We start from the raw sequence: 27,344 nt of genomic DNA on the forward strand, positions 1-27,344 counted from the left end.
CAGAAAATACGATTTTGTTTATGCTGTACAAACAAAATATCCAGAGGTTTTGATGAATGTGGGGACTGACATGAAATCCCATTTTGCAGTAGTAGTGGTGTTTTGTTTTGCTTTGTTTTCCTTAATTTATTTTTCACCTTTTAGTATTGAATAGAGATAACATCAATTCCTTGGATTTTTTTAACAAAATTCCTTATCATAGAATAAAAACACTTACTATGAACCAAAATGCTGGAGTTTGGTTTTAGTAGAAGGAAAAAGGCATCTTGGTTTATATGAAACACAAAAAAAAGGGATTCTAGCACAATAAGCTATTCAAGAAAAGCTGTGTGTTGCTTTTTACAGAGATTGTTAGAGTAGTCAGAATAAACACACTTTTAAGAAGACCTTTTTCCCCAAAGGTGATTTGAACATTTATTTTCCATCCTTTAATGAATGCTATTTATTGAACAGTGTTCAAGATAGTCTGACCATGGGGTGAAGCCTGTGGTTTGGGCTTAGTTATGAACTTAAACTAGAATCACTTCTATCATAATGTATTCAAAATTGGTCCTCTGCTACTAAACCAGGAGTGGATTGCCCTAGGAAAAACTTAGTTGAGGAACTTGGAAAAAGACATCTTTAAAAATTACTGTTCTGGTTTTTTTGACTGCCAAGCAAAATGTGCTAAGCAAACTTCTCCATATGCTGTTAATTCTTGTGCATGCATATAATTTTTTTTTTATTTTTTTGTAGATTAGAGCTGAATTATAAAGTATGATTTCGAGCATAATTAATTGTAAGTTCAAACAAAAAACTCAAACTAAAATTAGAAAACTTTTTATAGATACATTTGTATTCCATAACCTACTTAGAATAATCTTAGGTGAAGGACCTGGAGTTACACTTCAAGGAAAGTATCATTGTCAAGTATCAACAGACATTTAGATGGTCATAATTTTGTAAGAGAAAAAAAGAAGAAACTGTTGAATGTAGCATGATTAACCTCCGGAGAGAGATTATTTGTGTGGCTGTGGGATTTCATAAGGTTTTGACAGGATACCTGTTCAGCATGTTTAACATTTTTGATGTTTTTTCCTTTGCTTCATACAGAAGGTTTTTATAAACCTCCTGTCAAGTACAAGAGTTTTAAGCTACTGCTTGACTCTCTAAATTTGATTTTATTTCCTAAACCAGGATGTGTCTCATTGCAGAGTGGTCTGATTTTAGCAACAACCAGCATGGCAAAGCACTGGTTCAAGCATCAGCTTAGGGTTGCTGTTGGAAGAGTTGATTTTGGAGAACCACTGACCTTTTTCTTTCCTTGCCTAAGAAAGTTTTCTTTCCATCCTGCACAAACACAATGTAATTGTGTAGCTAAATCACCAGTAACCAATTTTATCAACTCAGTTTTGTTCCTTAAGCTTGATGGCTGCACTAGGCTGCTTTGCATAAATGTAACTTCTCCATTCAGCAAAGTTGATTCTAGTTTACTCAAGTGGAGTGGGACCAAGACAGCTTTTTAAAAAAGAAAAATAAAAAAGACATTAATTTAAACTATTTCTGAGGTCTACTATGCAACAAAAATATCTGAAATAGTAAAAAGAATAGGAACGACTTGTGCTGTCTTAATCTCTGTAAGTAGCAGGCATTTCGTGCTTGTTCAGCATCTTATCCTGAGAACTTAGAATTCAGGCATCCTTTAATTGATCACCACTTATTGCTTTTACAGATATTGAAGAGATACAGCAGTTTGATTTATATTATATTCCTCTATCTCTGTGCTTCTTTAATCTATTTGCAAGGATTAATGACAATTCTCTTGCTCTCACTGATGTTAGTCCTCCTGCATGCTCTTGTGGAACATGGTTTCTGACATTGACGAACACATCGCTCTGCATTCTTATTTTTGTGTATTTTTTTCAGGTTTACATGCCATAAATTTATTTGATGTGTCAAGGAATGCTTATAAAATGTATTTCTGATGTGCTGTCTGAGCTTTGTATCAGTACGCTCACCTTCCTAATGAAATGTGTAAATCCACTGGTTTCCAAATTATGTTCCTAGAGGAGATAGGCAGAGCATGATTTAGAAACTTTCAGCTGTCTAGGAATGTACTGATTTTGTCAGCCTCTGATAAACAAAACATATTTTACCTTGTATTGAAGGAGATGTCAAGAGCTCATGTAGATGTTGTGTCAGGCTCAGGAGGTGCTGAGGGCAGGCAGCTGCAAGTTGAAGATGACAGTTTCTTGAATCACTGTTACTTGATCCTTAAATAAGCCTTTGACTAAAGCCAGTCCTCTCATCCCAAATGCTACAGAAAAAGTAGCAATTTTGCTTGTTTCTGATTTCTGCATCTTCCCTTCTGTGAGTGTTTTGGAATTAAATGGTCATCCCTCTCCCTAAGGGGGCTTGGGAACCCAACTCTTGCTGGTGAGGAGACAGATTTTGAGGCATCCTGCAGCTCATTCCTCAACTGATTGAGTGAAGATCCTCAAAAAAACCCCTTCTAATGGCATTTCAGTTTGCTTGCATTTGATTCTGTCTTCATTTTCTGAGTGCTAAGTGCAATGCATTACAATGTCAGACCACATTAGTTACCTAAGGCCAAAAAAACCCCTCACTTTCCATGGAGTACATTAAAAATCAGTTTTATTTTGTACCTCCTAATGGAAAACAGAGGGCAATGATTTGCTGACTTCTTTAAATTTTGTGTCATTTTTGCCTGATACATTGTGTAAGTCATTTCTTTCCTTTGGGCTTTTACTCTTAAGGACCAAATACACACAAATAGTTGCAATCACCAGTTGTTGACTTCAGATGTTTTTCACCTTAGATTGGAATTTTTTCTTACATTTAAAGCTGCTATGAATAACTTTTGAATGCTTTTAAATTGTTTTGCTTTTCATACTGCCTTACAATAATTTTTTTTTTTTTTGTTATAATTTACAATGTGTCCTCTTTAGAGAGAATGAGGGGAAAAATAACAGCCTTTTCATGAAAGGAGGTTTTTGACCAAAATTTCCAAAATAGTAGAGAAGCTGCTGTCTTAAGAAAATTTAGAAAGTCATAATAATAATAATAGTAATAGTAATAATAATAATAATAATAATAAATACTAGGCCTTTTATTGCCTGAAAAAGTCTTAAACACATCTCAGTATGACATTAGACCATGAAGGCACCTAAAATCTTCACTTTGTATTTTTGCTTTGAAAATGACTATCAAGACTCGCTGTTTTAGTTTTTACTAAACCTAGTAAAAGTTTTAGTCTGTCAGATCTGAAATCACTTCTTTTTTAAGTCATTCTAATTTTCTGTTGTGTTTTCATGTGAGAAATCTCTTCACAGCTGAGAAAACTAAGAGTAATTTAAGGAATAATATTTTGAATCTTGTAGGCTTGTGAAAAATCTCTGTAAATGTTTGAATATGTAAAGAACTGTGCTATACATCAGATATAGAGTTCAGTTTTGAGTTGAACTCTTGAAATCTACAGGGTGACCCAGTGTAAAATTTGTAGGCTATTTCGTTCTTGGTAACATATGTTTAGAAATGAAATGAATAAGTGGAAGGAATGAAAAGGAAACTGATAAGTATAACATGTTAAATTTATCTCCCAATAAAATGTTCTTAAGAACGTTTCCACCTGGAATTTTCCAGTTTTCTGTGTTCAAAGGTAGTATAAAAGTTTCAGGTTTTCAAACAAATTAACATGGAAAACATGAAACTGGTGCTACTGTATTTTGTGAGTTCATGTGGCAATGTTTTGGTTCAGCATGTTTTTTTGGTAGAAAATGCATATTATTCCAAGAGCAAGCTATAAAAATTCTGTACTGTGGCTCAGTATTGGCATGAGAGATTCAGGCACAGCATGACTCTTGATAATTGTTTAAGATTCTGTTCAGCTCCCAACAAGAAAAAAGATCCTGTCTTTCAGTGTTAATCTTGTGTGTTGCATTTTCATTATCTACTTGTATAAAACAAAATTATGGTTTTCCAAGCTGTTTTTATACTGTTAGTTGCTGATGATTAAAGACAGCTTCACTGTGATTGCTTGAGAGGTATTTATTACAAGAAAAACAAAAGAAATAAGTTCACTTTTCAGGATGAATGCTTTGAACAGAAGTAATAATGAAATACAAACATTGCAGAGCTATTTTACCAGAGTAAAAATGGCTAAAGAACAAATACAAGCCTTTAATTGATGAAGGTTGTCTTTAAGTTTAACCAAACTAAATTTTGATTTCTGCCACTGATAATCAGTCTGTTTGTTGTTTCTGGGTTTATTAGGATAAATATCCCACTTCTGTTTAGTCCAGAAAGCTAAGGAGATGACACCTGTGATTTCCAGATTGCTTGACTGATGGTTTTCAGGAAAAAGTAAATTGCCTTTCCAGTGGTCACATGATCTCAGTAGAGTTGTTCAAGGTTGTGTGAAATTGTCTGTATTTTGCTATGACTTGAAGTTCCATATGTGAGTGACATAAATCCAAAACACTTGTCTCTTCTGTTTACCTTTTCTCTCTGTCTCACAGTCCTCAGCACTGTGTTAGTACGCATTTTGTGTTACTATGCTACTATAAAAAATAGATCGATTAGAGACCAAAGAAAGATAAATCACAAGGTAAAACAAGAAAGATGAAAATAAAATGAGTTGTATATGTCTTAATTATTCTATTAAGACTGATTTGTTATGGAGGATAATCATATCACTATAAAATGACAGTTCAATTTCTGCGTGAATGGCAGTCCGTTCTAATAGCATCTTTTTCCTTATTTTTTGTACTCTTGTTTTTACTGGTCACTGCTTCACAGAAGTTCTTTGGCTTAATTTTAATGCTACTCAACTAATGATATTGCAGAGTGTTATTGGGCACATCTGTTTGGTTTTACATTGCCTGTCTCAAAGGTTGAATGGATGTATTTCCTGTAAAAGCAATTGTTGAATGCTAAAAGAGTATCGGGGCTAAATACACATTTCTAGAGAATTAAGTGACTAGACAGTTCTGCAATATTACTAATGTAGAAAATAGTCTCTGTAGGGCAGTTCTCATATGAGTAGGCTAATGGATTACATAGGTGAATATTTACAGTGCAATTGAGCACTAAAATGTTGGATCTAATAGAAGTTTATACTTGCTATTTCTTACTGAGCCTAGTTGCATGAGAAACACTGTATCTCCTTTTTTTTTTTTTATTTATTTCACTTAGCCTTGAATGTTAGCAAAATTAACAAAGGATTGAGCGCACCTCAATATTTAATGGCATCGTCATAGCTTTCCTTTTGAAAAATGTCAGTAAGTTGTCTTAAAGTCATTATCCATGTGCAGCTATGATTTAGTAGCCTTTCATGGAAGCAAACATATTTACTTAAAACACCAGTTGTAGTGAGCTCCATTTGAGAAGAAAAATGCTCTTGCCAGCTGTATGTTGGAGATGGGGGCTAAACAATAAGTGTTTTTAAATTCAATTGTTTAAAATGCACACTTTGTGGAAATAGTGATGGGTATTCTTTTGTTGTCAGCATCAGCAAGAACATTTATATGCTGAGCTGGCAAATTGGAATCAATCATACTGTGGATTTATTATTTAAAAAATTCTATAGGGCTGTGATTTTGCAGCATGGATTTGCTCTACTGGATTATATTGCTTTCATATAATCTTTCTGCTCCACTTAGAATCTGCATGTTGTACAAAAGAGTATTTTGAGCTGCTATTTCCCTAAAAATAGAGTAGATATTGCAAGGATGAGGTTTTTTCTTGTTGTTTTTAAAATTCTAATGTCATCATTTCACTTAATATGTAAAAAATACCATAACAAAACCAGGTTTAAATTCTATTTTTTTAAGCAGGTTTTTTATTGTGAGCCGTATAATATTTATTTATTTTAAATATTTAATTATTGGTAAAAAAGCATGGTAATTAAATATTTAAAGTAACTGTTTAAACAAAAGCATGAAGCCATGATATAAACTCAAGTTGGAGGGGAATGCACAGAGTAGTATGGGAAGACTTGAATTTGGGCTGCACTCACTGTTTCTGTCCAGGGATGCAGCACAGAGTACACAGAATCATGGAATCATTCAGTTTGGGAAAAACCTGTGAACTCACCCAGTCCAACCATTAACCCTGCACTGCCAAGCCCATCACTAACACCTGTCTCCAAGTGCCACATCCACACATCTCTTAAATCCCTCCAGGAGCAGCGAATCCAGCAGTTCCCAGGGCAGCCTGTTCAGTGCTTGACAACCCTTTCAGTGAACAAATTGAAGTGTTGGCCTCAAAAAAAATACAGAAAATATAAATTGCATCTCTTTTCCTGACTTCTGACAGCTGACAATGCTTGGTGCAAAATATGATTTTAAAACTAATTCCAAGACTTGGTGTATTTCTAGTAGCATTAGGCTGGGAAAGATCCTACCTAAGCTGCAGTTTTAACTGTTGACTACATTATTATCCCAAGAGAAACCATTTGCTAAGAGTGGTTAAGCAGAGAGAAACAAATAGAAAATATTAAAGAAAATGTGTAAACAGGAGTTTGGAAATATTGAGGTAATGGAAGAGTGTCACCCTTCTTCCAAATGCCCTACAGTATTGGCCTGCTTCTGCTATTGCATTTCTTTGATCACATTTAGTCATGTTTGCTTCAGTAAAACCAGTGACATCTTAAATGAATTTTTTTGGGGTTACACCCCACATAGAGATCTACAGATTGGTAGGAATCCATTTTTCATCACACACTTGCAAGCCCAAGATAATTAACTGCATGTAAAAAGCATGTTAAAATATGCTTTCATTGTTGTGGAACAGATTTTTTCTGCATGAGATTTAAAAAGTGTAAGTGCAAAGGTGTTGTCTTTTTCCATGGTATTATCCAGGGAACAGTGAGATTAATAGGAACTTCCTCAATGAGAGTAATAAATGTTCATTGAAGTGCTGCTACTATATATTCAGTTATGTTTTCCACTTTCACATTTGTGATCTACTTCCTATTAAGTGAGCAATAATTGTGGGAGCAATCAATTAAGGTTAGTTGGCAATAGCTTTTATATTTGTCAAAATGCTGACAGTTTTTTAGAATTCACCCTTTTAGCTCCTTTGTAACTTTTGTGCTGTCCTGCAATGGAGCATCACTGTTAAGAGCCCTTAACTATAAGCAGAATAAGCTGTTAAGGATATATTCCTGTATTTTTCACTGAAAGCATTGCAAAGATTTACACAAATAAAATTAACTTCTGCAAAGAGGCTTTTCCAGCTTAAAGTGCCTAAATAATCATTCCATAAAAGTAGAGTGGAAAATATGAATGGATTTAGGAAAACATAGCTGATTATATAGTGGCAGCACTTCAATGAACATTTACTGTGGAGTGTCAAGACGATGGCAAAATTACAAAATGTAGGAATTTGTGGTAACCGTAGGTATTTTTCAGAAGTGATGTGTTATGAAACATCACACATCACTGTGCTGCACAGAAATTTCTAGTATGTGTTTCTTGCAGACAGATTGAATACCTGGCACCTCCTTAATAAGAATTCCTCCTTCAGTTCAGCTGGCTACTTAATGAGCTCTGAAGGCTGAAAAAATGACTGAAGTCCTGAAATGGACATATTATTTCATAATATCTTACATTTAATTACGTTTTTATGTTGTCTAGTACCTTTTCCTCTATTTGTCTTAGGCTGTGGCAGAGAAGTGAGGGTGTGTATGGGATGGGTCACTGTCAAAGAAGGATTCATTGTGTGTTATTCCTTTTCAGTAGAATGGAACTTTAAAACTCAATCTGTGATAGGAGTTCAATATGAGATTATAAAGTGGAGAATAAACTTTTATCTTATACAGGTCACCACTTGGTACCATATCTGTTGCCAAGCAGGACCCCATATATTAAATCCTTTATCTTAGTCGTAGTTAAAACTCCAGTGAAAGCATAGTATGATCATCATGGTAGGTTTGGAGTTACTTTGTATTGAGCAAAGACTTTTAGTGTGGTTAGCAGGGAGTTATTCCAATTTGATGTGGGGACATATTGACACATTTACCAGGGAGAGATTAGTAAATTTTGTACACTTGGTTAGGAATAAAAGATGGCTGCCTAAAAAAGGTAGCAATTCAAATAAATGTGAAAAGGAAAAGGAAGAAGAGCGCTCAAGAACCGAGAATACGAAGGTTTGTTTTGAGGTGAGAATCTATCAGGCAGCAATAGTGGCAGTGAGCAGACCACTGTGGAGAGAATTACTTTGCCCTTAAAATGGAGTGAAGTGATGATGATGATGTTCCTGTGGTTCTCCTTCAATTCAGATTTCAGGGGTTTTTAAGGTGCCTGTTTCTTGTTTCTAGAAGATTCTTGTGGACTATACCTGTAGTGTTTACTCTGCCTGTGTTCAAACGGTTTCAGAGATTTCTTTTTGTTCACTTTTGTCAAAAACAAGAACTCCAATTATATTAGATCTTTTACCAAACATCTGCAATAATACTTTAAACAGATATTTGAAACTAAATGAATGTTGTCATTGCTTTTGTCATTGGTCAGGATTTCACCCTGTATAGCAAAGATAAATTATTAATAATTTTCTGTGTTGCACATTGAAATGGTAGATTTTAATGGCTGTTCTCAAACTGCTTTTATTTAAGGTGTGGAGGAGAGCCTCTAATGGCACATGAATAGTTTTTAACTCTGCAGAAAATAAACTAAATGATGTGCTAGTGAAATTTTCTGCAAAAAAAAAAAAAAAAAACGAAGCAGTAATAGATATGTATTTCAATACAGCTTGTAGGAAATGTGTTTGGGATGAAGTATTAACATCTATGAATATTCATTTCATGATAAAGTAAAGTATGAGTGAAGAAATCTCACTTTTCCTCTTTTGATTTTACAGCTTGCACGTGCAGTGGACATGCAAATATCTGTCACATGCAAACAGGAAAATGTTTCTGCACAACAAAGGGAATCAAAGGAGACCAGTGTCAACTGTGAGTACCATTAAATGTAGCCCAAACTTACTGCAATCTTTGACTAGTGAATAATCACTTTTTTTCCTATTTCACATCCTTGTTTTAGTATTGGGTTTTGTGATTGACCTGCCAATGTTTTAGTGGTGGATATAGTGTTCCCTACATTTCTCAGGAAATTTCACTATTTCTTAGACTTCTGTTAAAGAGTTACATCACAAATATTAATAATGCTTTGAAGACACTAAAGGCTTTAAAAAAATCCTATTACAAGAAGAAACTGGAAAATTACCTGTATTTGTCTTCCTTTTCCTTACATTAGTGTAAGGAAAAAAAAGATATGAGTTAGTAATTATATTCATTGTATTTGTAAGTTGTCTTGATCAGAATTTACAGTGATTCAATTTTTAGAGTTTTGGAACCTTACTAAGGTGTTTTAGGCATTTCCCCGCCTCACTTAATCTAGACCATAGCAATGTGTAGATCTGTTGTGGAAAGTACTCTTTTTTTGCACTGGAATAGCTTCTTGTGTTTAGAGGAAGAGTTTGCACCTTCGGATAGAGCCTGACAAATGGAGTACTAGGAACAATCAAGTGTTGAAGTGGCCTAAATTGTCAAGTAGGAGACATAACACACTGAAGTTAATTGTGAATAACCTCATATTTAAAGGTGTTTCTTTCAATCTATTCTATCAGATACACTGCATTATTTAATAGGAACCTTATTCATTTTGCAGCTATAATTATTGTAATAGTATCTGGCAATAAACTTATCATAGCAGTGTTGTTTGGCACTGGGGAAAAGGCATATGAATCCAGCTAACTCCTCCCCAGCAGGGAGAGGTGCCAGGTGCTTCTGTTCTGCCTGCCACAGGACATCCACTTACACCGGATTTGTGAACATGTCTTTGATACACTCAGTGAACTGGCTTGGATCCTACCTTTTAACACTTGGCTTGATAAATAGTAAAGAAACACAAATTTCTGATGCAGAGGCTCTCTGTATATCCGTGAGAAAGAGCTGTGCTGGCAGCTCTACTGTTTCCCTACTACCTCTGGGACTTTGTGTCCAGCTAATTGAAGACTCTCAGGATGAGATGGGGAATCAAGATCAGGACTAAGTGATGAAATTCTATCATGACAAAAGCTGGAATGATAATACCTTTAAGCTCTGAATTAAGTCTTCACTGAGAAGTCTTTTCCCTCTTTCTTCCTCCAAACAATTAATCAGTTCTAGGTGTTAATGAGTGATCTGATTACCAGCTATGTGCTATGGACTTGTATTGATGCTATTCTAACTATACAAAGAATGGGAAGAAAAAAACCAACAATTTCTCCTCTGTCCTTTGTAACACTTGAACCACAGAAAACAGTTTCTGTGCTGAAAATGCCAGTTCTTTATCGACTACCCTCCACATAAGGCACTCTTTACAGGCCTTCACCCCAGTCTGAATTCATGTACCTCTCTGGTTGTTGTTGCCCTGTGTCTGTTTCATTACTGTTTTTTCCACTCTGGTTTGGAATTTTTGTCTCATATGATCAGCTGTGCTGCTCAGCTGTATCAGTCTGCTGTCCTGAGTTTGTCTATCCTTAAATGTTCTTTTATCCCACTTACTGAACTAGAAGAGAAAAGGTTTTCCTGGTTGTGGACTTCCCTGGTCAGGAGTTCCACAAAACAGATGAAATGGGAATTTGAATTTTGTCTTCTTAGGCGTGAACTTAAAATTGCAATTTCAGACTGAAAATCCCTTTTCTAGTCACATGTAATACATTCCCCTTCTAGATTCATATACAAACCAAAGGCTTATCCAGGGCAAGCTGTGGTGTTAAAACATTTGATATTTGAATTGTCAATGGGTTTTTTTGGATGAAATAAAATCTACAGCCATTTTCAATTTTTTTTTTTTTTTTTGGCTGTGATGACATTTCAGATTGTGAGATTCACATCTGTTGGCTTCATAGACACCCAAGCAAATAACCACAGATTTAGAGTTGGAGGACATCATCAAATGATACATTTAGGATTTGACATTTTACTCTGATGGTTGGTTTGGAAGAGTGATCCATTCATATATGGAGGTTTCAATTCAATGTTTTTTAACTATTTTCCTTAGAACACCAGGAGATGAAGAACATAAAAAAAAAAAAGTAAAAAATCACTAGTGAGTCACGGAATGCAGTCCCATACTCATTCTAAACTTCATATGAAGAATATGAACTTGATTTATTTTGTATTATGCTTAAAAAAATAGAAAACTATTCCCTCTTTAAAAATCATCTGTACACTCACAACCTCTTTTGAATGTACCATAAGATAGAGATATATATATATATATATGCAGTCATTATCTAGAAGGATGAATTTAAATCAGCTTAATGCTTTACTTGTATTTATTACTTTATTATATTCTGTATAAATCATCTGAAACTTGATTCAAAGTGTGAATACTCTTCTCCATTGCTCTGGATGAATGTTTTAGGTGTTTTTAGGCTGTTGTGCAATCTCAACAGCAAATCTACAACCTTGTGTTTTCTAAAATAAGGATTCCAATGAAAATTCCAAACTGTGGCTGTTTAGTGAGGAAGTTAGATTTATACTTCTGTCAAGAATGCTATTGGTTAAAAAGTCAAAGCTGCAGGGCCCTATGTTATGTACACACCATTCCTTGTGGGAAGAGTTTTTAGGAAATCAGGGAAAGTTTTCAACACTTTTTCTTTTTTTCCCTTATTTTTCCCTCCCTACCTTAAAAACTTGGTGCTTTTATGGAGGATCTTATTTATTATATTTTTTATTTATGTATTTTTAGCGTACCCATCTCTCAGTTGCATTAATTTCTTAATTGTGCTGTTGGATGTCATGAAGCACAGTGCCATTTAAAATCAAAATTAATGTTGTAAAGCAGCTTGGAGCATTTACATTCTGTTTTACAATGTTTAATGACACATGGTCATATATTTTCCAAAAGTTAATATTTTTGTTTCCTTTAAGTAGGTAGCTTCAGTTGGGAAAAACCTTTAGTTATGTCTTAATCAGGAGGAAATTGGATTGATTATTCTAAGTAACTAGACTGTAAAATATTTAAAATAGATACACATAAGAAGTTTGGAATTTTGTTTTTTCCCTTAATTTTGGTAATGAAATAGCTGATTGATAGTAGCAAGAAAATCATAGTGACTTAAACCATACTTTTAGGTGAAAACTATTGCTTCAAGGCAGTTTTTTTGTTAAATTTTCTCTAACATTTGATTTACTAGCTGCTCATTTTATTTTCTCATAGAATTCCTGGAAGAGGCTTTAAAAATTCCACATGTTTTGGTGTATCCGTATGCAGGATTATACACAGGGAACTTTTCAGGGAATAGGTCTGTGGGAATGTGTAGAATATGCTAAGGGGATGGTTCAAAGTTCAAATTTTGGTACTAGGTGAGAGAAATTTTGCTAGATGCAAGGAAGAAAAATACAAAAATTTTCGGATTAAGTGAGTAATTAAATAATTCTTTGAGAAGCTTCAGTATGTCTGGGCTCTTGCAAGTGAAAGCATTCACCTGGCAATGTGTCTGTAGCTTCTGTCATCACCCTGTGAGAACTGGGATAAAACTGGGCTTCAGAACCTCTGTAATGAAGAACTACTAGTTGGAAGGGAAATACTGGGAGAAAAATATTATTTTTAATCTCATATGGTATATTTTATGTAGTTGTAAGAAGGATAAATTCAAGATTATAAAATACGTTGCTCATTTTAGCTCTGGTAAATGTCCAGACCATTAAATTCTTAGACATACTTCTTCTGTAAAAGTGGAAGAAATACAGTTTTATTTATAAAAATATACGCTATTTATTTGGTAAAAATCTTTCCTGTATGTAAGCTTTAAATAGCTATTTAATAATGTAAGGATCCGTGCATAAAAAATAAGCACTTATTGATAGTCTGTTTTACATAAGATTTTCAAATACCCAGCTGTACTCCCCTGTGTAATTTCCTTCCACAGAATGGTACAATTCCTCTTACCAGATGGAAAGGCAGGTAAAAATATACTGGGTTATGAGTCAAATTCACCATTCTATTGATATCACTGCTGCTTTATTTGCTGATAGCAGAGTAAATCTTTTCCCAATTGTTTCCACTCAGAGTTTCTCTTGCTGCTTTCCAGTAGGGGAAGAATTGGCAGCAACCATATAATAAATTCACTTGATTTGAACTTCCTTTATCAGAGGCACACACACAAACCCCAAAACCAAATAGAGAAAAAGGTATTGTTGCTGGAAATTTAATAAAAACCCCCTTATTCTATTGAGGAACTGTATTTTCCTGACTGAGGGTATAATCCATTTAATACTGGTTACTGTGGTAGTTGGTGGTTTTCTAAAGTGAAGTTAAAAAGTATAATGTATAATATTTAGTGGTTTAAATTTACTACAGGAACATCTTTTTTTTCTTTTTTTTTCTTTTTTTTTTTTTTTTTTTTTCCTGTTTTCAATACTTTTTTTCCCCTCTATTTCTATTATTTGGTCAAATTCCACCATTAGTTGTATTTCATATGCCGTGTTTTCTACTTGTTCAAGCCGAGTCCAGTCCTTGAGTTTTCAGTTTAAGAGAAAACTTTGACATGCTAATGCATGTTACTCCATTACCTGGGATGTTTGGAGAATTACAGCAAAATCTGTCATCTAGATGTTGGTGGGTTTAGCAACTACCTCCTTCTTATTTAACTGCCTGAAAATTTTAGCTTGCCTCTTTAAGGACAGGTTCATGCCCTCAGCTAGTTCTCAAAGAGCTGGATCATTGGGTTTCTAAGGAGAACAATAAAATAAAACTCCTACTTCAACATTTATGAGTACATTTATGTTTTAAATGTACTCATTTTCTGCTCTACATGTAGTAATTATTGTCAGATCTTTCAAGGATTTGAGATACTTTTTTCTTTTAATTCATGTTTCTAGCATCAATCATTTTTTTTAAATTGCAGCTTTCATTTAAACAATATGTCTAATATCTAATATTCAGAACGTGACCCAAATGCACTCTAATGGCTTAAACCCTTAGAAGGCACTTGAAACATTTGAAATCTAAAATTTGAAGAACAGTAAAATATGGGTTTTGGCAGTATTATATGTCACTTTTGGCCTTTTTGCTGATTTTTTTTGTTCTGTGATAGGCTCCCTTTGTCTGCTTTGGTATATTCAGTATATGATACGTAAAGTTCATGAGGCTCTCTGGGACCTTTCAGAGTTGCAGGCTCTCTGTAAGTGAAACTACACTTTTTGTAAGCATTGTTACTTCCAAATATTACATTTTTTTCAGGAAATTACCCAACTTGTAGAAATAAATGTGTCCCTGTCTCTTGTACCCAATTGGTTTACATTTGTATGGATGCTGGATATAGATTAAAATCTTTTTGGTTTCCTATTTGAAAAATATATGGTGCTGGATTTTTTTTTCCAAAGAAGTGAACCAAAACATCTTATTTTTAAAAATTGTTCCTTCAGTGCCACGGCCATGCCATTTAGTGACTGGCATTTGAATAATCTGTTTAGCTCAGTGCATGTTATATCAGCTGCTCAAGCCTTTCACAGATTGCATGCCAGTGAGACCTGTTTTGAATTCCAGTGCTCAGGATGCATTTGTTTTAAGGCAAACCTCTTTATATAAAATGCTAGTAATTTTTGGTGCAAAGTGTTGCTATAATCCCAATTGTCTAGGGATGTACAGTTAAGGTAATGTTTCTACGTGTTATTTTTATTAAAATAGAATAGCACAGCTGAAAAGACTAGACAAGCTTGCATGTTCTTTAGGTCTGAAATAGACCCATAAAGATTTAAAGCTAAATATAAGCTGAAGACACTTATTCTGCCTTTAGTTAGGAACTGAGTTTGGACTGAGATGAAATTAGGAGTGGGAGTGATGTTAATGTTTGCTCATACAGGAGAAAGAGAAACAAGCATAGACTGTGCCCCATGGAAGAGTTACTGGGAGGAAGAGAGGAAGGGAGGTTATGACTGCCATAAAATTGCTTTATTATGGAGTCTGATTTTTTTCTTACCCAGCAAAGTTGTAGCTTTATTTTCTGTGCTTGTTTTTGGAAAGAAGGGGGGTCAAAGGGCTTTGTGGATTGGGCTGGCTTTACATCTTGCCTAGGGCTAGCTTTAAAGCAGAAGTGCACATAACTGCATAGCCAATGCTTTGTCTTAGTCTCAGATGGTCAGAATAGGTTGCAAGGATTTACAGCTTGAGGTTGTCTTTTTTTAACCCCAGTTCAAGCTGTGGAAAATGACGGGGCTCTGCTGCATTCCATCTTTCAGGGTGTGCAGTAAAGGCACCTGGGAATGCTTTTCTGTGGCCAGGATTAGAACTCAGTTCAGAGTTAGGGATGCTGAGTAACGTAAGTCACATAAGCCAGAAATCAGTATGAACAACTCTTCTTGTAAGGCACCAGCCCAGTGGGAGAGGTGTTTGCAGTTACACCATCCCCTGGCATTACTGCTTTGAGAAAATGAAAAAGGAGACAGGAGAATTTCTTGTAAGACAGCCAATAGAGAGTCTTTAGATTCCAGAAAACACTTTTTAGAGGCTGCTGACAGTGGAGACCAACTTCTTTTCAACATATGGCTTTACCAGCCAGTCTTTTTAACCTGCATGAACCAAATAGTCCCAACACTATAGTCTGTTCTTTCTGTCCAGATACAGTGCTGGGGTCTGCACAAAACATAAATACATCCAGTTTGATTACCATGGTCACTACCTCTGTTAACTGTTAATAAAATTATTCTTTCATGTTGCTGGGGTTGGATTATAAACTGTCATTGTTCATGGGAGCTGTAATTAATCTCACAAATCAGAAATTGCCATGTATAGGATAGTATCTGTGAATTAGTCTGCAGGCAGGGGGGAAAAATAACACAGATTTCCAGTAGGGTATGAAGTTGGTTGGCCCTTCCTACTGCTTTGGTTAAAGATAAGTTGTTCACTTTATAGAAAGAAAAGAAAATAACTGATGGCTTTTCTGGCTACTCATCCTGCTGTCATCAGAAAAAAATCCTTCAGCTGAGTTGTGACTGACAAAACCAGGTATTTCAGGGAGTTCTTTTAAAAAGTTCTACTATATGCTGCTCTATTGTAACTGATTAAATTCAATGTATGCTGTGTTACAGTAACAACGCTCTACATCACTATTATTATTGCTGACTACTGCTACTGCAGTCAGCTTTGGACAATTAACTTTGGAGCAGAAGGGAGAAAAGTGATATTTCCTTTGTGGAAGGGGAATATTTAAGCAGATCTAAAAAAAAAAAAAAAGATTTAAGAGTAATCACTCCTACAAAACTTTATGGAGGACAAAACCTTTTCAAGGTGAGTATCTTCCGGAAAACAGATGTTGCTAGTACAGATTTTTATGGAGTTGGTATCTAGAACAAAGAATTTGACATATTTTATCATTTTTGACTTCATGAAACACAAACACTGGTCAGTTTTAGTATATGTAAACATTTGAGAAATCAATGGTGTCAGACTGATTTTAATTTTTTGGTGTTTCTGAGGGGATCTTGGCTATTATAGCAGATACAGATCATCCTTAAAAATGTTTTCTCAAAATGTTATGTATCATTATTGGTCCTTTGTTTTGGAAAAGAGCTGAGGAGAAAAGCCAAAGGGTTTCTGACATGCCCCCATTCATGCTGATCATTTTAGCATCACAGACAGAACCAGTTTGTTAGTTGTCTGGAAGGAGAGAAGGGAAATAACTGAAAAGAAGGATTTACAGCAGTGTTGCTGTGCCCTTAATTGAAACATTTCATTAAAAAAAAAAAGGTTTTTACTGTATAAAGCCATCAGTTTTCAGTTGTTTCATAATCAAGTAGGTTATTTTTATTAGTTTTCAATTGAGGCTGAGATCAATCAATCTATACTGATTGACTATTGGACTGCTACATCTGGAGATGTATTAATTCTTTCTGAACTTCTTTGTACAGCTTCCCCTTTCTCCTGTGGTTTCCACCAAGGATAAAATAGATACTTAACCTTCTCTGGCAGAAGTGCATAAATATATTCTAGTAAAAAAACTTCATGCAATTATTTCCCTGAATCATTCATGGTGCCATTGTATTGAGTATCTAGCAAGATTTTTCTACAGTATTTCATTAGAGAGAAGGGAGAATTGGTTTGTTTTCCTCAACTGATTATCAGAACAAATGAGGTTTGTCTGGCTAAAGTTTAGAGAGACTGGAGTTATATTGTAAAAAGAATGATGATTTAGTTGCAGACATTGATTTCAATACACAGAACTACTATTTCATTATGTACTGCTAGACTTTAAACACTCAGTAATGGAAACTCCACTTGTGAGAAAAACAAGTAAAAATTGTTGTGGGCCACAGATATATTGAGTTTTGAGACAGAGAAGGTGGTTTCTACTCATTTGAAAGTGAGCTGTAACAATGAGATAATTTCAAAGGAACCTCAGCAGTTTCTGCACATGGTAAATTTTGCATGTTCATGTAAATTGTGATCTTTTTTTGAGATTTGTGATAGGGAAGATTCTATGGTGAGTTTATTAAATAGTGTTGGATGTCCCCAAAAACTCACCTTCTCCATTTTTGTTGGGTTTACTTTTTTTAGTTTTAAAATAAAGCTGTATCTTCCTGAAATGACACCAATTAGTGAGGCACAAAACATCAGTTCTCAGTAAATTATAAATAGCACTTATTAGCACTTATGCCTTTTAAATGACCAAAAATATTTTTTTCTGTTTTAATTTAAGGAAAAATCCTTTTAGATAGAAATGAGTGATTATTCCACCTGATCTATACTTAATATGTTTGTATATTATTAATATCCATCATTTTCTGAGATACTTGATTAAATGTAGTCTGAACTTTATTAAAATGGATTTTTTTGAAAGCTATAAAATAACTTTGTAATTAAATCCAGTGGGAAGTATATATAGGAATTACTTCAGAATAGTTTTCTCTTGAATTATCAGGACACTATACAAATAAAATAAAGCATTAGGATATTGCCTGTCAAAATAACTCTTTCCCTTACTATTGCACTATGTGGAAAACTCAAAATACATATGGAATGGGAGGTGAGTTAGAATTTAACCAATGCTGTATTTCTTTACTGAGTTTAACTGATGTAACACAGTCCTCTTGCACTGCAGGCTTTCTATTTTTAGCTGGGTAGAGAAAGTGCTCAAGGAGAATTTACAATGAAAATAGTTTTTCAATAGAATCTGTATTAAGTTTGGCATTTTAAAAAAACATCAGGTTGAATGATTTGAAGGCGATACTGACTTTATTGACAATTAACTGAAAATATTGGCTATTATAGAGTTGTTTTCTGTTGAAAACCAGGTTTGTAATGCTACAGTGAATGTTGAGTGACTTTAAAATGGTTGTGTTGGTGTTGCTGCTTGGTGCAGCCAACTGATGACATAATTTTGATGAGGACTGAGCAAAGGCTGAAGGGACTCTCTTTGTGTGTTTGCTGCCAGGGCTTGTGCTACCCAAGTAATACATTGTGGAGGACATAGTTTTTATTTGAAGGGAAAGCAGTTTTCTAAGGCAGATCCATCCAAAATACCCATGTTTTCCTTATTACCAGTGCACAAGTTCAATGTGTATAGTAATCCAAACATGTGATTTTTTTAAAATTGTGAATTTAAAAATCCAGGTTTTTTGAATCTCAAATTCTTCTCAGTAGATCTACAATTCTTGTGATTTTTCAAAGCTGTTGAAAATCCCTTCATTATTCTCAATTCTTAACTCTCAGATAAAATAATACCCATTTTGCAGAGTAGATCTGACCTTATAATTCACATCTGATAGGCCATTAGTATGGTAATTAGTAATTGGTACAAAAGTTGTTAAAGTTGAAATAGACATCTGGTTTAATCAATTTGTCATTAAGGAAGTGCAAGTGTAGAGGTAGCAATGGGAAAAGAAAATACCAGTGTGAGAGCTCACAGCTCTCTCTGAGCTATCAACATGTAGCCAAGTTTGAAATTGGAATAGTGCCTCTTTATCTTGCTTGATATGGATTGCTCAGTGCTCAACTTGCATGAAATACCACGCCCTTTTTTATTTTAAAACCTGTTTTTGAAACCTTACAAATAAGTAAAAGAAATGAAGCTACATTTGATGAAAAGCCCACTGATATATCCATCAACTTCAGCTTGGGATGTTTATATATTTTATTTACTAAGAAAGGGAAGAAAGGAATTTTTTTATAGAGCAAAATGAAAGGCTAGGTCAGGTGGGTGCTAAAGACACTATTTGTTAGAAATCTCCTGGTGATGGAAAGATTGCTTTTCTTCTCCTCTTATGGTCTCTAATAGATGAAATATGCATCTTCCTATTGCTATTTTCATTTTCTGTTTTCTCTTTCAGTCAATTGCATACCTTTACATATAGATGAAAATTTATCTGGAATAGTTATATTTCTGGTTTCAAAGTTAAGACATTTTGTTTCACATTGTTGCCAGTTATTAGTTTTAAATTGCTTCAGTACTTGCCAAGGGTATTAGAAGAATGCACACAAAAGATTAAAGCTATGCACAGACAGAACTAAGAAATGTGTTCTGGTATTAAGACATGGGAGTGGGAAATGCATTAGTCCTCATTTCTTTTTCCATGAAGCTTCTGATAATTACATAGACTATGCACATCAATTACACAGTGCTAAATTGTGCTTAAGGAGTCCTCTGCCTGAGGAGCCTGCCAACAAACCTGCATTCTGCTGCAGCTGCATATGCAGACATCTGGCAGTCAAGCAGGTTTTCTTATATATTGAATCTTCTTTCCTTCCCAACTCAATCTCTGCACTTGGTGCAGTAGAGCCCATGGTCTCATGCTTCCCCACATCCCAAGTACAGGCAGTGCTAGAGATGCTTTCTGTGCCACTTCTGCATTAATGATGGGGAACTGAAATGAAATATTAATTCATTCTTGTAGTTGGGTAGATAAGGGGACTGCATGCAACATTTTAGAGTTGCTTATAAAACTGTAGATATTTGAGTTGTACTTTAACAATTAACATAAGGAAAAATAGGAGGATGTGAAAACTATTTTGCTTCAGAAATGTGGTTGAAGTTGGTTGCTGAAATCTAATGTGACTCCCTGTGCTGATTCTTCCTTGCTGCAGCTTTGTCTATTTAAGATGAGTATTTGTTTCACTCCTGTTTAAAAATCGGGAGATGGACTACCTGGGATAATGAATTCTGCAGGCTGAACATATGGAAGCACATATGCCTACATAAACATCCTTTTTTGTCTTTGCCTTCATTCTTAGCCTGCATTATCATGTGAATGACATGAAATAATGAAAACTTGAAGAGACATTGTTACAATAAATATTACTGGAAAGTCTCTAATATTTTACCTCTTATAGTGTAAACTCACAACATTTGACACAAAAAGTAAATTCTTCATCACATGCAAGGTATTTTCAGGGAATGATAACTGATAAGGCAACAAGAAATAACATAGGACCAATTCTGTCTGTACTTAATAATGTCTTAATATTAGAAATGCTCCCTTATTCTTTTCTTCTTTTGTACTGAGTAATCACCACTAGAAAGTATGAAATATAAATTAAGCTGCACAGCCTTTGCATGCTTCGAGTTTTCTATTTTTTTTCTTGTGGATGTATTGAAAAGTGGTATTTATCTAGCTGCCTAGATAATGGGGCTGAGGAGCTTGATTACAAGGCCATAAATCAATCCAAGAACCTGATGATATCCTCAACTTCAGCAGTGAAGTCTGAGTGGCTTAGATTATCACTTCAGAAGGATTGACTTAAAGATTTAGTTCTCCATCTCTATCTATTATATTTATATTACCAAAAAAAGGAATTTTTCATCAATTTAAGAAAAGAACAAAGTACTAGAAGGCAGAGTGAAAACTGTTTTAAATAGTGTCAGGAGTCTGATTTAGAATCAAAGCAAATTTATAATCCCATTTGAAAATTTGATCTGCCACAACACTTTTTTCTCAGTGTTGCATAGAGCAAAGATAAATTTAAGAATACTGGATTACAATGGGAGGCCAAAGGGAGAGCAGCAAGATTGGCAAACCAACAGAAGGAATGTGTCAAAAAGGGCTCATTGTCCTGGAAGAAAAGAATTTGGGCTGCTCACAGAGAAGTGATAAGAATTAAAGGGTAAAGGAACAGTCAGATATACTGAAAGAGATTTAATAAATCAGATTTCATAAAGGAGACTTAAAAAAAATATTTGTCCTGGAAATGAGTTCTTACAAGATCCGTAAGGAGATAAGAGCAGCAATTACTTTCTAACAGCTGCCACAAAATCTAATCTTGTTCTTGTTTAGGTCATTTTATCCTCTCTTACGTAGAGTCTTGATTTAATCACAGATTTGGGCCCTGGTTCAGATAAATATTTTAATACATGATAACACCTTGTTTCTTAGGTTTAAGAGGAGATATTCCCTTGGTTTGGTGAGAATAGGGAACATATAATTTACTTTTCTTTCCCCTGCTCGTGGGAGGCTAATTGTAAATTGTCATGTATGGGATAGCAGCAAGAGTTTCATAAAACAAGTCCACAAAGTTTTTTTCACTCCTGATACTTTGCTACTCTTCATTCATTCATTTTCCATCTCTTTATTATGTTTTTTGTTGTTTTCTGTACTTGGTAAAGCAAGGGGAATTTTTTTGAGGAAAGGTAAAGTTGAAGGTGACAAATGGTGATTGTAAGAAATGAAAAATGTATAAATCAGTCCTTCATGTTGAACAGAAGGATTGCCTCCTCTATATTTATGAATAAAAGAACAGGTAGCAGCACATCTAAACAGATGAACAGCTTCACTGCTGTTCAGTGACAACCACGTGTAAATTAAATTACACTGAGATTTATAAGTGGGAATTACGTAAATCAATTTTTTTTTTTTTTTTAGGAAAATGCATTTTTGTTGAATTGTACTTTAGGGTTTTTCCCCCCCCTTTTATTTTTTATTTTCTGCTTTATTTATACTACCATGATGTGTATAAAATTAAATGCATTTTCCACCCTGTTTCTTGGGTAGAAGAAGAAGAAAAACTTCAGGATGTTTTTGTTTTTTTAATGCTCTTGTCTTTTTGTCATTGACCTTCATGAAACCTTTCCTGTACCATTACTTTATTGCTTTTGCTTTTACATTTTTGGAAAATAGCTAAATATGTGACTTAATAAGTGGTTTGACATTTGCCCTTCAGAAACTTTGATTAGAGCTTTCTCTGTGCTCAGTTTTGTAGAGTTGCATTGGCCTGTTTTTCATTGTCTACTCAATGCTCTTAGAATATTTCTATGTGGTTGAAGTTCTGCTATCATTACAGGCTGTTTTTAGACTTAGTTGTTATGCCATAGGAGGTTGATTCTTTTAATTGAAATATTTGAAGCCATGCTTATTCTATATTTGTCCTCAGCCTTTGACAATTTCCTCAACCTAAGAATCTCTTGTGTCTTGTTTCTATTATGGTTTTATCAAATGAAATTTTCTGCAACAGGTGTCATTTAAGTACTGGCCTTAAAATAAACTACAGTGGATATTCAGTAAACAGTCCTTCTTTCATTGGGAAAAGAAAGAATGAAAGAAGTGGTGACTAATGTAGCTTTTTTATAAACATGGTAGAAGTTCAAATTGAGTTATTCCAGTTATATACAGGCCTAGAAATGGAGAAGAAGCATTGAATAGTACAACCCAAAGACTATTCTAATGCATCTTCTTCCTTCATAGTGGATAGATTGAGCTATATTCCAGATCTATCCAGCTTTCTGTGTTTCTAAATAGTGTATCATATTTGATATTCTGCATGCTCATAATACAGTCAGTTGTCATCCATTCTATTAACACCCTGTAATGAAAACTACCAGGTAACATTTTGTGTGAACACTGTCTTCTGCAAATTGCAGTCATAGCTAAAATTAGTGAATATTCCTTGCAGAAAACTCTGCTTCCTGATTCTAGAATCCAAACCTGATTATCAAAATTTTCTTCTCTATGGCAGTAGGTTGTATGGTGCACACATTGTTTTTAAAACAGAACATGTCACAGTAGTTCTTGTCTGTTTCTTATGAGGTGTTTGTCAATTTAATATTTTGCCTTTTGAATGTGTGCTTATTCCTACGAATAATGTGATTATTATGAATCAACCAATTCAAGATTGCTTATAAAACATTCTGCCATTTCAAAATTGATGTGGTGCTCAAGACACTTCTCCAATGTCACTCTTGAAGTAGAATTTTGAAATCAGAGGGTCATTTCAGTTATATATAAAAAAAAAAAAAAAATCCAGAAGGGAAACTTAGAATGATCAGAGTGAATTATTTGGATTTTTTTCCACTCTGATAGTCCCAGATGAGGATTCGCCTCAGAGTGCATCTCTCCACTGTGCTCTCAGTTGATTTCTTTCTGTTATTAATGGAAAATGTAACATGTACTTTGTTTTTCTGACATGATGGACCATTTCAGTCACCAGAATTATTTTTCAATTGACATTAAAATATTTTGCCTTTCTAAGTTATGGGTAATGTTGCAAATTATAGCATTACTTCTGCATAACTTAGAAACCCAACCAGAAAACAAGTGAGAAAAAAGACCTTAGGAATGTGAAAACAACCAAGGATAGGATGGTATTTTAGATATTTTAAAAATCACTCTCATAATGCAGAATATACATGTACACATAACTGACAAATGTTGTAACTGAATCTTTCCTCTTAAATACTGATTTTGATATTATCTCTCAGTTAAAAAATATTTCATGATATTAAAATCATTGGCTAAATTACTGGACTGAGGGAGTTTATTATTCTTTGACTTAAGCAAAATGACTGGGGACAGATTTTCATGCTGGCACGCAGAACAAATTTAATTCAAACTGAGATGAAAGGCGGTTAATGTAATTGTAGCCTATTATCCTATGCAGGCTTGAGTTAAGAAGCAAACCAAGACAGTCAGAAAATGATGGATAGAAAATAGAAATGCTCAAGGCTGGTGAAATAGAGACTTGTGAAGGGATTATGCCATAACTGTTCCCACACAATCTCTGCATCACTAATATCCCACCTCTACTGCATGTTCAGATTACTAAACAGGATTTTTGTATGCCTCCTGCATTCTCTTTATTTCTCTCTGACGTCAAAAAAAGGTCCTAGTTTAGTAAATTTCATGACTTTGTAATCAGGATTTTTTTTTTTCCTTAATCTACCACCTTCATCAGTCTTGGGGATGCTGTAAAGCATTCAATTTTCTTTTCTTTCTGAGCACCTTTTTCTTTATTATCACACAAAGTGATAGGAAAGTGGTTGGCTGCATAACTAGTCTTTGATCCTAAATGCAACTAAGGGACTAGCAAAAAATTATTTTCATTAGAGTCTTGAGTTAAAAAGTGGAAAATAATCAGCTCAGTTTTTTCGACTGTACGAGTGTCTGGTTTTTTTGGATGGCCCTTTGGATGTAGCATATTTTAGGTGATCAGATGGGTTTTTTAGGACTGCATTCTGGCAGTTTACCTATTTTTCTTCATTCCCATTTCATTTTTCAGTAGTGCAGATACTTTTTGAATACCTACATATTTTTCAGTGCAGTCTTTTAAAAATCAAAAAGACATGTCTTAGTCTCATCAGAATACATACAGAAAGGTGCCAAGTTGTACTTTGAAGCATGTTAATTGCAAAAATATTTCAACGGCTTTGTCACCCTTGGCATAGTCCATAAAGCAAAAAATGAACATTTTTTCCTCTAAAGTAACTGATCATACCTAGTGTAATACACGTGTCTCAGGTAATTCCAGCAATAACTAGTTCAAACATCAAGTTCGATGCTTTCACAATGCAGGAGATCAATTACTGATCAGAAGTCCCACTAAAGCTGCTGTCTTATGGCCTCTTTGCTGCGGGATTGAGTCTTTGAGGTACATGAGATGGGACAATAAAATAGCTTTTAGAGCAGCGTAGGAGCTGGATTTCCCAGTCACTCCCAGCTGGAGTGCAGGATTTCTCTCATCCATTGTGAGTTGTATCACTGGAGCTCTTACAGTAGCTAAGTAATTAGTTTTCTTTTCTCCTTCTGCCATTGTTTAGGATAAGATTTTGTGCATTTGAAAAATGCTGTATTCTTTGGATAGCCCTTTGGGAAGTCATTACTTAAAGACTCTGTTCAGTGCAGTACTCACACAGGAGCAAGCACTGCTTTCCATGGCAGTCCTGTGCAGCCTGCCCGTCAAACCCGATAGAAGCACAGTCTGAATGGATCAGGGCTGGCAGAGCAAAACTCCTGTTATGAAATACCTCACAGACCCCTGCCATGAGGCTGTCGTGTCATTCTGGTCAACTTTTTTTCCTTTTACAGCCATTCCTTTAAAGTTTTCTTCTTAAGGGTCCGATAGCTTTTCGAGGAGAGCCGGCCAAGACTGAAGTGTTGACAGATACAGTATTCTTGCTGCAACACAGGCAGTAACACTTATTTACACTTCTTTGGCACTTCATAAAGAAGTATCAGTATTATCTCTGCTCCAGGAAATTCATGAGGTTGTGTGATATAATGGGCTAATGGGGATTTGGGCTCTTCATAGGCAAGAGGCCAGGGAAAAGCAGATGTGTGTATCTAACTTGATCCTTTCTCCAGCCACCCAGACACTTTGTGTTCTATTCTTAATAGATAGTTCTCTATCTCTTGGATTGATATTTTTTTTTTAATAAAGTCAAATAAAATATGGTGCAGGTTAGATGGGGTTGATATCCTAGATATTAAAAAGGACTTAAAAAAAGGCCAGATATACCCATAATGGAACAATGGTAGGCAATAACATATGAATTTGATTGACTGTCATGCAGGGGTGTGGTAAAGAAAGTTCTTTTAGGCAGGAGAAGAACTTATCAGAACAACATATTGGATAGATGTATGGATATTGGAATGATTTGATGGACAAAAATGTGGTGTTAAAGACCTGCAGGTCAAGAAGGAAGCTACGAGTCTGGAAACTTCCATGCCTCCATGTTTACTTTCTAATGATTCTCTGGGAATTTCTGTCAATGCCATAGGAAATAAGTATGGGAAGTAAATATTCTGGACAGAGTATCTGAATATCTTGTCAGAAACACCTAAGTCATCTTAGCAATAATGAAAGTTACTTGAAAATGTCATGTAATGGCTAGAGTTTTGGCTTCCTAAAAGTAAGAATGGTAGCTTGCCAATTGCAGTATATATTATACTTAAACATCTGTGATATTTGTGCTTCATGTTTATATTATAACTTGTCATTAGCACTGTAGAAGTTGTTGCAAGTAGAGCAATAATTCAGATAATATGAATATTTTCTAAAATTCCCTAATACTGTAGAGCTGACAGCCTAGAGAAAGCCATGACACTGATTTATTCATACCTTTGTCTTCATTTTCATTTAGTATTCTTGAGCATCCATATATAAGCAGCATTTGGCCATTGCTGAGCTACAATCTCCACTCCAAAATGTGTGATGTGCTTTGCTTCTGAATTGTTATTTTTGTCTTGGCTTAGTCAGAATTTCCCTTATTTTTGGGAATATTAATTGCCATATTGTGATAAATTGTAGTCTTAAATGACAAGAAAATGACCAAAGTTACCATATGTTATTTGAAGTAGAAAGACAAAAAAGTAACTTGCCTGTCTTTGTACCATTTTCTGGAAATTATAGTGTCTGTATGGCATCCTGAAATACATATTTCTGAAATTGCCTTTTTCTTAAATTGCCTCAAAATGATAGTCTTATATAGTGATTTTGTTAAAAATCCCCAACACAACAAAACCAACCAAACAAACAAAACCCATCCCAGAATCTTGAAAACAAAGTAAAATGAATGCAAGGAAGATGAAATGTAGACAGATGAGAACTCTATAGCACTCTGTAATACCATAGCATTGAACTTTCTGCGTTGAGATTTTAACTGAGTAGTTCTTTAACTGAGTAGTTCTTTGCAATAATTTCCCTCAGAGACTGACCATGCATTAAATTCAACAGTAATAAAATAGTCATATTATAAACCATAGATTAAATTCAACAATAATAAATGAATCATATTATAATGCACATTAAAAAAAAAAAGCCATAAACTGTTTAATAGTTAAATATACTTACCACAAACACACTTAGTAATAGTAAAATTTTACAATTCAGTAATGACTAATGAAAATGCAGTAAACCACTTGGGATTTAGTGTGTGTATATAAATTTCTTTTTCATGTGGTCTACTTGATGAAGCCATTTACAGTGCATTTGCTCTGACTGTCAGGGCCTCTTAAAATATTTAATGCTCTGAAGTGGGGCTTCTCCTGCTCTTTTTGAGAAATGGTTTCTAAATAACAGCAATATACAAACACTCTTGGAAAGTGCCAGAACATCACAAGCAGTGAATAGCTGACCACAGAATCACAGAAT

The 27,344-nt window shown here is 34.6% G+C and overlaps 1 protein-coding gene across 13 annotated transcripts in view; it reads left to right on the forward strand.

Moving 5' to 3' along the window:
* Nucleotides 1–27,344, forward strand: part of ATRNL1 (attractin like 1) — a 440,837-nt gene that overhangs the window by 126,254 nt on the left and 287,239 nt on the right. For 12 of the 13 annotated variants that reach the window (XM_069020095.1, XM_069020098.1, XM_069020096.1 and 9 more), the window contains exon 20: nucleotides 8,860–8,953. In XM_069020095.1, the coding sequence (XP_068876196.1) occupies nucleotides 8,860–8,953 (94 nt within the window). Of the gene's footprint in view, nucleotides 1–8,859; nucleotides 8,954–9,668; nucleotides 9,753–27,344 lie in introns of those variants that run through there. The other variant, XM_069020106.1, reaches the window with a different exon arrangement.

This window comes from Aphelocoma coerulescens, chromosome 6, assembly GCF_041296385.1.
Source record: "Aphelocoma coerulescens isolate FSJ_1873_10779 chromosome 6, UR_Acoe_1.0, whole genome shotgun sequence".
Lineage (NCBI taxonomy): Eukaryota > Metazoa > Chordata > Aves > Passeriformes > Corvidae > Aphelocoma > Aphelocoma coerulescens.